Raw genomic sequence first — 14,113 nt, 5'->3', positions numbered from 1 at the left:
AACACAATATGCAGTGCCCTGAGGGAGTAAACAGGGCTCAGTCCCATACAAGTACAGAAGGAGCAGCCCAGGGTCGGGCTGGATACAGTGAAATGGTAGGCACCCGCCCTCAGGCTAGATGAAATCACCTAGTGGGCTAGATTCAGCCTGCAGGCTGTATTTTGCCCATCCCTAGTCTAGACACACAAGAAACAGGATCATGGCTGTCTATTCACAGGGGCCCAAAGGTAATTGACCTACACTGGATTGACTTCAATGGGTTCATTGACTTCAATGAATTTTGTAAGTGCTCAGCACTACTTAAAATCAGGTCATTTTCAATTATGTTTCTGAATACAGATTTAACTATAGACAGCCATTTTAAAATTCTGCTCGTCTGTTAGAGAGGTCAGTGGGGAGACTGCAACATCCTTCTGTCACACTCTAAAGTACTGCAAGTGTCTAACATCTGTGTTTAAGCTAAAGTTCTTTTTAACCAGTCAAGGTATTTCTCACATAACTCAAAACCAGTACTTTAAAAAGAAATGGGTTTACAAATAACAGAAGGTCTGGGCCATCACCACTGCTTACTGCAAACTTATTCCAAACAACTCTAAAGTAAAATATTTAAAGACCATTTCTAGGTTGGCTGTATTACCTGGCTTCTACCCCAGGTCTTGGTGGTGGTCTTCCTGGTGGTGGCCGAGGAAAGAACTGAGCTGAGCTTGAACTGGTGACTTGATCAGTAGTAGCCCAGGACACTGGCCGTGGAATCTTGCTTTTTCTGGACTGAGGGCTACTGGGTGACAAAGAGCCATCCTCACCTTGCTTGCCCATATGTGAGTCCAATGTCAGTCTAGAAAAAGAGGATAAGACTTCATCCTCAGAAAATGGTACAGGAGCAGCAGACACTTTTTCCTCCAGTGACTTATCAGAGGCACTTGAGAGGTCACCAAGGAAGGATTTAAGCTGTCTCTTTTCCACAAGTAGCCTGACCAAGTCTGTCTGATGTGCCTTCTTTAGGAGAAGTTTTTCCTTTGCTGACACAGGAGAAGTGGATTCTGATGTCGAGTCTATCTCTTGTGCTAAAACCGGTATGCGACTCTGCCTGAACACAAAGGGTGATCTAACTAAGTCTTTCTTGGACTGATGAGAACTCTCATTCTCTGAAATGCAATGAAATAGTTCTCCATTTTTGGGGGCATTTTTCTCTCTTTTGCCCTCCTGGTGCAAAAAAGTAGTAAGCGCCACTTGGTGGCATTTCAAGTCTTCAGCACTATCATTTTCCTCATTATCATGGAAACCATTTTCCTGCACTGCCACTATTTGTTTTCCTTCTCTGTCAGCAAAAGGGCCAATAACTCTTGATGGAACAACATCCACCCTTTCAGCTCCTGTTGATTTCAGAACTTCAAGGTCTGCATCTTGATTTGGCACCAAGCAAGAAGTCCTTGGCTTTGATTCTTCATCAGGTTCAGCAGTGGCTGGAGGTTCCTCCTCTACAGATTTTGAGTTTCCTAGTGGAGGAGAATTCTGCCCTTTGCTTAGTATTTCAATGGCATCCTCAGAAATGATGGGAAGCCTTTCTTCTTCAGATTTTACAGGGAGATGTTCAGGGTCTTCCTCTTTGTGCCTCCTGCTATTTTGTTCAAGTACATCCTTTTGGCCATATTCTATGAATTTGACACATTCTGTGACATGTTCTTTTCTCACAAGCCCCTCCTGGCTGATATGGTCTAACTGAAGCACCAGATCTGGTCTGCTGGCACTATTTGGAAGTGCACTGTCTGTCACTATCAATCCAAGAAAATTCTCCTTAGGAGAAGAAAGTTCCACAGTGTGTTCCATAGGCTGACTGTCCCGGTTTCTCTTCTCTAGCTGGTGGCCATAATGAAAGCTCTCAGAAGCAGACTGGGTGGATGCCACTGAAGGCCTGAGTATGGTTATCTATAATAGAAAATTAAAGGAAAAAGATGAAAAGCTGAGGAATACCATGTTATCTAGATTACATTTGTTAGAATACAGTGCATGTTCAAAGTTTTCCTGTTTCTGCCAATCATCATGTTCAAATAACAGAATAAAATTAGCTAATTTCATAAACAGCATTTCATAAAAAGAATTAGCAAATAATAACCTCCACTACCTTGGGACAAAATGTGTGGTGTCTCCCTTGTGAAAACAAAAATGATCTCTGTCAAAAAAGGTGACCATCATCAAGAATCCTGCCAGAGAATAGTTTATTCCTGAAGCTGGTTCTTAAGTTTTATATTTTATTTTCACAATATTGTGCATATTTTTTGGGGGAAGTTTTAGGCATTAAATTCACATTAAAAGTAAAATTGTCAGAAGTGCACACTACTGTAAAAACTGTCAAACTGTGCAGTCAGGAATGAAAGAAGAGGAAATTTGATGACTGCAACTTGATGATGGCCACAAAATCCTCCTGGATTCTTTGCTGTGGGAAGGGGAAACTGATTGCAGCCACTTTCACTGCTGCCATGGAATCTGCAGTGTTATACAACGGGTGCCACTGGAACTTGCTGCAGTAAAAGTTCTCTACAGAGCTCAATGTGCTTTTAGAGTATCAAACAGAATGATACCATTGGTTCATAAAATCAGACTCAACTGTTAGGTCCTGGGGACAAATAACTCAGTTAATACTAGCTATAGTAAATCTACTTCTGTGAGCGCCAAAAAGACACTGGGAGCTGACAGCAACATGAACAATCCTGGAAAAACTATATATAACAGCTGTACTGAGATTCATTCTTTTTGTTAATTTTTAACAATATCATGTAAGCAGGGACTTCTATCGCTATAGGCTCATGTTTGCCTTCAAGCACAACATTCAGCTGACACAAGTAATTTACAGAAACACCACAAGAAACATTAGCCATATTGCGTCACAAAACTGAAGTTACAGAAACTGATGTTATTTGTGTTAAGGAAAAAATAGCCACATCATTCTGTGATTTATTACACTGCTTTTCTTAAGCCCCTAAAATTTAAGGTTATCAATCCATATTTAAATCTTAGGCTATGGGATGTGGTTCAAAAAAAGCTAAAGAGAGGTAGCCAGCTGTGTTAGTTTGAAATCAGGCAGAAGGTGGGATAAATTTGCACCTTTAAAGACCAGCTAAATCAGAAATGTATAGTATAAGCTTTTGAAAGCGGATGGCTTGCTTCATCAGATGCTGTGAAGGGACCGCAGGAAGTAGAGCTACCAAACAGAAAGCAGCCCTACTCTTTGTATTCTAATCATTAATTCAAATTCCCTACCTTTGTATTCTAATCACAGCTTTCTATTTAGCAGCTCTGCCTCCTGCAGCCCCTTCACAGCATCTGATGAAGTAGCCCTCTGCTTATGAAATTTACGCTATACATCTTTGACTTAGTCTACAAAAGTGCAAATCTACTCTGCCTTCTGTTAGTCACCTAGTAACAGGACTTTACACTTGCGAAGCTGGTCTTAGTGCACCACTGCTTTGTGAAGGTAAGATTTTAGTAGAAAGGATGAACATCTCTTCTCCTCCTGCTGAGGTACAAAAAATTGAATTTTCACTGGGTGTAGAAGGAGAAAGTGAAGAAATAACTAGAAAGGAGGAAGGTAGCTGAAATCCCAAGCTGTTCCAACTGGGAATGACTATGCAGTAGCTTTTTCCACTTAGGGCCTTGTTACACCTTATCCTGTGAGCTGCACAGACATTGATAGGTGTTAGAGCTAGCTCGAATTTGGAGCAGTTGCACTTCAGGCCAGCAGGAGCCTGGAGGGCTGAAAGGTAAGAATCTTTCTCCCCAGCCCCACCCCTCCCCCCAACAACCCCATTCCAGGCTTCCCCTTCACCCCCTACCCCCTAGGGATCCCTCCCTGCTTCCTGTCTCCCATGGCCCCTGTAGCATTACTTACTTGTGGCTGCCTGCACTGTCAGTACCAAGGGAACAGGCAGGGAAGGGTTAACCTGCCTGTCTGCCCGCTGCTTCTGTTGTTGCTATTTTAATACATTGGGATTTGGAATTGCAGTGTGGTGGGGGTCCTGGTTGTGCCTCCTGGGGTCTCTGGGAGGTGGGAGCAGTAAGGAAGGCATTTTGGGGGGAAATACTGACCCTGCCCTGGGAAGGAAACCCCAGCTCATGGGGACCCTATCTGGCCCCCTACCTTGTTCCCTGAGCCTCTAGACCCTACTCCTGGGCCTGTCCATGTCCTGCAACCTGGCTAGCTGGCATGTGCTCTGCAGGCTGACTGCATGTGGTTGCACCTGGGATGGGTGGAGGAGTTGGCTTGATGCCAGCACGCCATGGTCCTAGGCAGTAAAGTTCAGGGGTGGAAAGTCTGTCCACACAACAGGAGGATTGGAGAGAAGACACTGCATACTAGGATTTTGAAGGACTGCAACTTGGGTGGTTCACCTGTGGGGAGTGGCCACACATTAATGGAACATGAACTGTATAACACAGATGAAAGACGCACCTCCCTGGAATGGCATGACTAAGTCATCTAAAGTGTGCTTAAAACTAGTTTCAGGTGTTAATATGTGGACAATTCAGGGATTAAGAGCTCCAAGAGCTGCTTTAAATTAATGTGCAACAAAGCCCCTAGGTGTCTAGAATCCTTGGCAGCAAAAGGTATTCTCATTTACCTGCTAGTTTGCTTTCAGTGACTGGATCAATACAGTATGGTCCCCATTACTCTCCTGTTCACTGAATCAGAATGGCATGTTGAAAACCAATCAAATTGAAAAGTGTTTACATCTTCAAGGGTACAGTCCTCTTCTTTCTAATTTCAGTCTGATTCATTTATCTTAAGGAAACTTTACCTTCATTTTAAGTGGTAGTCTCTATCTCACTTCAGGATTCAAGGAAAAATTCAAATGTTTTCTGAGGTCTTATATGTACTATATTGACCCAGTCATCAAAAACAAAGATAAAGTAAGCATTGAAAATTTTTATGACTGGTCTACTACTGCACAGATCCTGGGTTTTAATCAGAAATAACCTAAGAAACATTCAGAGCATTAAGAGAAATGTACAAGAATGGAGGAAAATGGGATGTTACATTCCAGGAAAACAGGACCAAGAAATGGGACAACTTTCCAACTTCCTATTCCCCTTTAATTGATCTCCCTAATGAATCACATCTCTAAGTACTCCTTTTCTTAAAGTTTAAAACACACCATTCCTAATGTCCATAAGCCACTTTGCCTCATGGATTGTAATTTAATACTAATGATATGGAGGATCTCTATAGGATACTATAGAAACAAAGCTACCCTTCTCCATGCATGAAGCCCTAGTTCCCTATGGTTCCAGGAATTGATACCTGTATCTTTTAAGAATTCAGGGGCTAAATGTTGTGAAAACCTTACAGAAATCTGAAACCTTCCAGTCCTATGTCATGCTCATAAAACAGACTATACCAACTAAGAGATTTTGGACAACAGGCTGCTTTGTGAGATAAGAGAATGATTTGGTCCACCTCATCCGAAACCCTAATGTTTCAGAAGTTCTCAGTCAAAAGACAGGCTGAGAAATTTCAGGAATCTGATTCTTGATGAAATGCTTGTCCTTATTATAGCAGGTCTTGAAGACAAGAGAATAAGGAAATGACCCAGATGAGAGATACAATTAGGAGGTCAGCAGAGTAGGATCTATATGATCTCACCAATGTTGGGTACTGTTAAGTGCTACTTTTTATTTTTTCTAGCCTATCTTCCAAACAAAGACAAGAAGAAAAAAATCATAAACAAATCTGTTAATCCATGTAATGGAAAATGTGCTGTACTCCAAATGCCCTGGTTCTGGACAACTGACAGACTACTGCATCTACATTTTTTTTTCTTGTTGATAGATTTATAGAGATGATCCCCATTGTTTAGAAAGTTCGCAAAATATTTCTGTGTGAAGTATCTAATCTCTTGGCAATACTTCTGATATGATGTGCCAGTGTGCTTGGCAATTCAAGTCATATGAGATTCAGAGAGCTTTTACTAAGTTCTCTTCCACTTACCTGAAGAGAAGAAGAGACTTGGGCTGTTGGTGTCTGTGAGGGGGGGGCAGAAGCCCCCCTCCCAACATGTCCCGGGATCCTGCCTGACGAGCCCCGATACTCACCACAGGCACTGGGACGAGCAGCAGCTGCGAGAACACACCGACGCAGACTCGGTCGTTCCACACCTGCCTGAGCCTGCAGATCGGTGAGCCCCGGGGACAAGGCCTAAAAGCAGCACAGACTGCTCAAAAGGCAGGTGGGAGGGAGCAGAGAACACCGCCAGGGAGAGAAAGGTGGCAGAACCAAGCAGGGAGAGGCAGAGCGCTGGTGGGGAGAGGCAGGCGGCGGAGCCGGGTAGGAGCAGTGGACCTGGTCACAGGGCAAGAAGCCCCAGCATCCACCAGGAAACCCTGGTGAGGAAAACCACAGGTCAAAGCTCAGGGAGCCAAAGTTGTCTGGAGGGGCATGGCAGGGAGAAGGAGGGCGTCCCTGCCATTGTGAGTGAAGACCTGGCTGCACTGGAGCATTCAGGAACCCTGGTGGGGAAGGGCGGCAAGCAATGACAAGACCCAGCGGGCAGCTGGATGAAGAGGAAGAAGCAGATGGCGACTGACCCTGAGCCCAGTGGGGAAAAGGTGACCTCCACCAGGTGGTGGAAGCAGGAGTGATCAACTCCTAGCCTGCTGGTCCCTGCGAAAAGTAACCAGAGGGACAGACGAAGGTTCATTCGCCAATCCCAGGGTGGTAAAGGGGTCCTGGGGAGCCAGAATCCCATTATGCTTCTTCAGCAGATGCCAAATGCCTTTGCCTTGAGCAAAGAAACTTCTAAGTTATCGTTACCCCAGCCAGGGAATGTTTTAGTTATCCAGAGCAACTGACGGCCAGATATACCCGGCCCCACTCAGGCGGGCCTCATGAGTGAGAAATGATTGTCCCGGGGAAGATTACACAGAGCAAAGCCCTCCCAGGCCGTGGATGTGGTAAGGGTGGGGTAAAGGGGAGGTTTGGAGCCCCACGAAGAAAGACCAGGATCACGACCTCTCTGGGACCGCTGACAGGGATCTGCCTCCCCATCTATCAACATCCAAGTCATGGCAGGCGAGTAGGGCCAGCGCTCAGAACCTTCTCGGTGGCCCTAGGGTGCAGTCTTACCCTGACGTCGCTGGGGAGGAAGGTGCCAACCAGGAAGGGGCTGAAGCCTGACAACACCTACCAGCAATAGGGTCCCAGTCAATTTTGAGAGAGAACTACTAGAGGTGCACCGATACATCGGTCCCATATCAGATAGACACTGATATAAGAAAAACTGACAGTACAGGCAATCAGCCTTTTTTTGGCTGTGGCCAATTATGTTGCCAAAAAATGCCCCATGCACGCACGCAGCTGAGTCCAGCTGGTAAGTCTCTTATGAGGAAAGGGGAGGTGGGGGGGAGGGTGCAGATTGAGACCCCCACCGTAAGGGAGGGAGTGGGCCTGGGGTAGGGGCAGGGGGCTGGGCTGGGCTACGCTCAGGGCAAGTAACAGTGGTGCTAGGAGAGGGGCTGTGGGAGGGGGGCTGCAGCCACCCCAAAATTTGTCATAGCCCCCAAACCCTCCCTTTCGAGCACCACCACTGCCTGCCCCGAGCACAGTCCCAGCCCAAAACCCCCACTGGGAAAATCCGTCACCGCCCCAGCCTGCAACAGCAGTCTGCCCTCGCCTCATGCACAGATCCAGGGCCAGATATCCCATGCCCTCCCAGGATGTGTGCAGCAATGGGAGCCACCCCCACACCCACCAGACGAGTCACTTGTGCCTCTGTCCCACACTTCACCCTGGCTGCTGCCCCAGTCCCAGCCCACAGTGGCAGGCCACCCTCACCCCATGCACAGATCTGGGGGCAACTGCATGTCAGAAATCAGATCAGTATCAGCCAATATGGCTCCTTAAAAATCAGCCATCGGTACTGGCCCAAAAAATCTCTGTTGGTGCACCCCAAGTAAGTACTCTTATGCTGGTTTAACGAAGACATTCTTCCTCCTTCTAAAGTTCCAGAAAGCCAGCAGGCACTCTTAAGCTCAAATACGTTTATGTGGAGACAATTCTCTCTGCTTGACCATGCTCTCTCATCTGGCTGGGTTCTCCTGTGCATGTATCAGCCTGTCAGGCTAAGTTAGCTGTGATGTGAAGCTTGTTTATTTCTTGAAATGAGATGCTTTTCAATAGATTTGTGCAGTTGGGGCACCTGAGAAGAAAGAGATTCATGTCCCTTTTTTTTCCCTTGTTAGATAGTCTAGATTTCCACTAGACCCAGGAGGTAGGAATTGCCAGGTGCAGAACCCTGTAGTGGGCACATAGGAGCAATGCATATGATATTGAAAAAAAAAGAGAGGACGGCTTTCTGGGTCACTGACCCAGACCACAAAATGAAAACTGCTGACAATTCTAGAGTTTCACAATTCTTTCTTTGAATGGGAATATCCCTTCCTTCACAAGGCAGGTAGAATACCTTCTTATTATTCACCATAAACACCAGGGACTCAAAAATGCCCAGTGCATCTCATTTGCCAGCCTCAGCACTCAATCTTGACAATTAATCAATAGAAGTGATAATTTAAAGGAGACGCTTAAGCAAAGTTCTTTTTTTGCAAGGGCTGCTGCAACTTCAGATGTGGCTTTGAAAAAACCCAAAGCAACTGAGGCCAGGCTAGAAGGAAAGACAATATTTAAAAAGTTGGTTATCTAAGGTAAATAATAGATCTATGAGGCTATAAGGATGCGGGAGACATCCTTATAAGACTCTTTAAAGATCAAAGAAGTAGCAACACCTTTACTCTTTGGTAGTCAGGGCAAAATTAATAGTTTGCATCTTGAATTTTTGATTTCACTGGGACCCAGGAAAATTTTTCCACTAAGCTCTTCTTTGGATTACAAAAGATCTGAAGAAAAACTCATGAAAATATTTTTTCCATGGCACTAAGATGCTGGCTCCAATCCCCAAGAGATGGAACATCTTCTAAAGAAAATCTTCCCTGTTGGCTGAAGAAAGAGGAAAATGATGTGCTACTACCCTAGGAAGAGAAGGAAACTGCAGGGATTTGAGAAAATAAATGAGACAGATTATTACTGGATGAAGAAATTCCTTCCCACAGGCCCAAATCCTTCCACTTCTCTGTCCAACACTAACCCACAATAACAGGCCACCTTTGGGGTGATAAAAAGTTAGCCAAATGATTTATTACAACTTCTTTTCTCAGACCATGAAGATGAATTTGGGTTTCTTTGATCTTGATGGGAGATTTCCAGATAAAAAGTAGTCACTTATCTATGACCTGGACCCAGCCTTTTTCTAAGCATGCAAGTTTGGGGTTTCATGTGATCATAAATTCAAAAAGGATGTGGAGAAGCTTGAGAGAGTCCAGAGGAGAGCCACGCGCATGATCAGAGGTCAGGAAAACAGACCTTACGACGACAGGCTGAGAGCCATGGGACTCTTTAGCCTGGAAAAGCGCAGGCTCAGGGGTGATCTGATGGTCACCTATAAGTTTATCAAGGGTGACCACCAGGATCTGGGGGAACGTCTGTTCACCAGAGCACCCCAAGCGATAACGAGGTCGAACGGTCACAAACTCCTGCAAGACCGTTTCAGGCTGGACATAAGGAAGAATTTCTTTCCTGTCCGAGCCCCAAGGTCTAGAACAGTCTGCCAGCGGAGGTGGTTCAAGCACCTACATTGAACGCCTTCAACAGTAAATTGGATGCTTATCTTGCTGGGATCCTATGACCCCAGCTGACTTCCTGCCCTTTGGGCAGGGGGCTGGACTCGATGATCTCCCGAGGTCCCTTCCAGCCCTGATGTCTATGTCTATGAAATAATGCAGTGAAGAAATGACATCCTAAGCTGCTATCTCACCCATGATTTTTATAGTCACTAATTCCATCATACTTCCTCATGATTGCTTTCATTCTTCATGCCCAATTGAGATGGAGACTCAGTAATGTAACCAAAAGGATGCTCAAGCCAACACCTTGGCCTCTGAAAAGCTGGAATCTACTGAGAGGTAGGTGACTGGAGCACTTCTTAGAGTGAGCACAAGAACAGCAGCTGCCACTGCAGCCAGCCCAGCTCCAGCCACTGCCCCTGGGTACAGACCCTTTTGGGACTGACTTCCAAAAAAGGATTCTGGATTCTGCTGGAAGGCCAATGGACAGGGACTACTACAGATCATATGTTTACTACCACACTTTATTCACTGCTTCTAAATATAGATTTTATAGAATATCTAATAATTTCCAGTAGAAAATTAAATTAGATCATCAAGGAAAGTCCTTCATAATTCACACCTCCTTATTCTGCCTTTCCAATTAACTAGTAACTAAAGTAAAAAAAGACACCGGAAATTATAAATATTTTAAAATCCATCACACAGAGGCTAGGCTTATATTATACATATTATATTAAAATATTTTTTATATTTTTAAATGCAAAACACTGTTGCTAATTTGCCTAACAGTCATTCTCTAGCATCACTACTTAAAATGCAGCTGAAATAGTCAGGACTCCAACACACTATGGTAACATAACTAATAAATAATAATTTAATAATTTTGAGACAACCTGATCATTGTTCCAACTACAGAGTATGAGAAATACACTTTTCTTCTTAGCTGAGGGATAGGTTTTGTTATATTTTGTTATATTTAAATTCTCTCTCTGAAGCTAAGAACTCTATTAATTCCTGCTCCAACAAAGAAAATGTCTGTAATTTTCAGAAACTTATTAATAAAACTGAAGATAAAATTACTTTAGAAAAGCTTTGAATTTTCATTTTCAAAGCTACTATTAAAGCTATTATTTCAGAGCTCATTATTAAAGACTGGTACTTTTCCAGCTTAGATATCTTTTTTGAAAGATAAAAATATTTTGTCCTATTTTTTTAAACCAGTGGTCTTCAACCTATGGTCTGTGGACCCCTGGAGGTTTGCAGGCTATGTCTAAGGGCTCTGCAAAAGATGACTGTGATCAATCAAAAGTTAGTTTTCTTTTTAACCCTCCCTCTGCTACACACAAATATTTAAGTTTTACAATTTGCAGAAAGATATAAAGGTTTGCAGGAATACACTCCTCCTACTCCAGTACTAAGTTACTTTTTGGCCAAGTCCATAAACACAGGGAAGTAGTTAGCTGCTTTAGTCTGAAGTCAGGCAGAAAGCAGGGTAGATTTGCACCTTATAGACTAACTAAATCAGAGGTGTATAAGCTTTGGTAAGCAGAATCTTACTTCATCAAATGCTATGAAGGAACTGCAGAAAATGGAGATTAGAATACAAATTGTATGGAAGGGGAAAGAAAAAGAAGACGGTACTGCTGAAAGGGGCAAGAAGGGTAGGAGACAAAAAAACAAAGCAGTTAATCCACTGAGGGACACAGAGGTTAATAAAGCTAATCCAGGTAACAGGATAAGAATCTGTAGTCTTGGTTTAGACTATTCTTAACACAATCTAGTCTGTGAATGACTTTTTGTTCCGTTCATTTCAAATCCATACAAGATGCTGGGTGTGTTGGTGAAGTGTTTGAATACTTTGGAGGCCCACCTGTGATATAATGTGGCTTTGTCTCTATAGACAGGACCTAAAATAGATGCAGAGCACAACTCCTTCACACAGCTACAATATGATTTGGTCTCATCCATTTAGGTAAAGTCCATTTATATTATGATACAGCTGGTTATGAAAAGTGTTTAAAGCTTCATACCTAAAGAGAGATCTACATGGCAAATTTACTATGTCTGGCAGTGGCACCCTGAAACATATCAAGCTGCTTTGTGTAGGTTCCCTCCTAAGCTGGAAGCATGATAGCCCCATACACTCCTTCCAACACAAAAAGGAGTCCATGCAGAGCAGTGTAGTAACTTTATAGTATAGACATGTCCCCTGTCAAATTACTTTGATTGCAACCTCTTCTGGGCCACATTTACATAGTATTTTGCATAACTGGACTCTAAACCTGTTTAAGTTCTAGGCTGATAATCTAAACATTAGTTTTGTAGTGTGAAAAAATAGGGTTTAAGTAATCTTGGAGTGTGCTAGAGGCACTCATCATTGCCAAGAGCTGGTCAGTAGTTTTGTCTTGACATTTTGGTCATTTGGGAAATAGAGTCTAATTCTATTACAAATATTACGTGCCTAGAAGTGAACACAGGTGCTTAAATATAATCCTATTTCATGCTGTTCAAGTCCCTGAAAAAATGCTAACATGCCTATTTTTGTAACATGCCGATAGCTTAGCCATAAGATACAATCATAAATGCAACAAACAAAAGGAGGACCTTTCTACCTTTTCTGCTGTTTTTCATGGACCTGAACAGGATGAAATAGGCTCACATTTTGGCACCTAAGAGATGGAGTAGGACCAGGCTGCAAATGTGCTCATGTCTAAGAAAAAAGCAGCATCCCTATGCACTATCCTTTTCCTTAACTTGAAATTGAGTCAATTTGCAAAAATAAATTCAGTGTGCTTTAAGACACTATACACCTACATCTATTTTTTGTTTCACCCCTACTTTTACCTGTTTTAATGATTTCTCTCTCCTACAGTCATTTGAAAAACCCATACAACCAACAAGATGAAAAAACTGACCACATAGAAAATACTCATAAATTCACAAAATAAACTGAATATAAAGCAAGTTTTATGCAACCTTTCCAGTTTTAATGATCCAAGGTGCTATTTGTAAGACAAAATATTTTCAGACAGTCCTTGACACCTTTGCTGAGGCTGCCAACAAGTGTACCAATTAGTGCCAAATGTAATACTGGTTTTGTGATGCGTTTGGCTACTAAACATTGGACCATAACTGCTTACTAATTTCATGTAGGCAATTAAGGAAATAGCTATGTAACAGCAACAATTTGGACTACCAAAGTGAGTCAGCTATCTAGAGCTGAAATGCTCCATATAGCATTTCGATTCCCTAAGCCAGCATTTCAGTACTTCCAGTATATATAATGAATTTATGGAGCAAATAATATGTATCATATGAAAGTTGTTTTGAAAATAATTTGGAGATTGGCATTAAAAACGAACTATAAGAAAAAGAACTGAGGATATTAGGGAGGGATGGGAACAGACATGCCATACAGGTGTGGGCTTTTGCTCTCTTAGATTCTGAGATCCTTGAAGTGCTGTGTATTTAAGGAGCTATAAACATCAATGGTAAAATCATTTATTTTTACAGTGTTTATTCTTCTGGCTTTACTGTAACTCTGAACACAAGGATGTTTCATCCATTCAGAAAGCTAGTGATGGCTGGGCCCAAATACTCTTACTATTGCTCACTGACTGTATGGACCTTCATTATGGATCTTGTGCTATCATTAAAGGAAGGTGCAAGGTGAAGAAAGGACATGAAGAACTTGCCACTAAAGATGGATGCTTTTTCTGCAGGTAATGTACTATTTAAAAAATATCACAGGCTCACATTAACTGTCTTGTTGCCCTTAATTGTTTCTTCATTAATTTACAACTTGAAGCTTCCACCCTAGCAAAGCTAATCTAATGTGCTATAATTCTTCATTTTTCATTGCACCAAAGACAGATGTGATGAAATTCCCTGTAGAGCTTCTATTTCTTCATAAAACATAAAATACCAGCAAGCCCTGCAGCATCACAACAGTTGAACATGCCAAGCAACTGTAAGTATCGTTTGGACATATCAGGCAAGCACAAGAACTCTACTGTACAGACCTGTATGCATCTGAAGAAAAGTGTATTGGCTAAACTTTTATAAAAAAGGATACCATGAATCCAGCTAATTGAAGAAATTAAGTAATTACTGGTATATGTCATCTTTGGGTCTTCCTGTCTAATTTTGTGGTTTTAAAATCACATTTTGCTATTTTGAGAATTTCTTTTGTTGGATGAAAGATTCAGACAAATAAAGGCTGGCAAAGGAAATGATGAAACTGTTATTAGTCACCTCACCACTAATGGCCAGACTTCAGAAGTGCCTAGTGGTAATTACTGAAAACAAAGAAAGATTCTAGTTACTAAGTTTGTTATTTTTTTAACCCACCCATCATCATTGTCAAATTCACAGAATAAATACATTAATAAGAACATTTCTTTTCCTATATTTTTATGTTGAGTGGTAGCAGATAATAGATTTA

General features: G+C 42.4%; 1 protein-coding gene across 2 annotated transcripts in view; it reads right to left on the bottom strand.

The window, feature by feature from the left end:
- The window catches only part of TTBK2 (tau tubulin kinase 2), a 206,603-nt gene that overhangs the window by 12,166 nt on the left and 180,324 nt on the right, over positions 1-14,113 (bottom strand). For both annotated transcript variants that reach the window (XM_090033330.1, XM_090033332.1), the window contains one exon: positions 638-1,926. In XM_090033330.1, coding sequence (XP_089889456.1) covers positions 638-1,926 — 1,289 coding nt within the window. The remainder of the gene's footprint in view (positions 1-637; positions 1,927-14,113) is intronic.

The sequence above is a fragment of the Crocodylus siamensis genome, chromosome 2 (genome assembly GCF_052110815.1).
Source record: "Crocodylus siamensis isolate JL-2025a chromosome 2, ASM5211081v1, whole genome shotgun sequence".
Taxonomy (NCBI): Eukaryota; Metazoa; Chordata; order Crocodylia; family Crocodylidae; genus Crocodylus; species Crocodylus siamensis.
The sequence above is the reverse complement of the archived record's forward strand: the minus strand, read 5'-3'. Positions and strand labels throughout refer to the sequence as shown.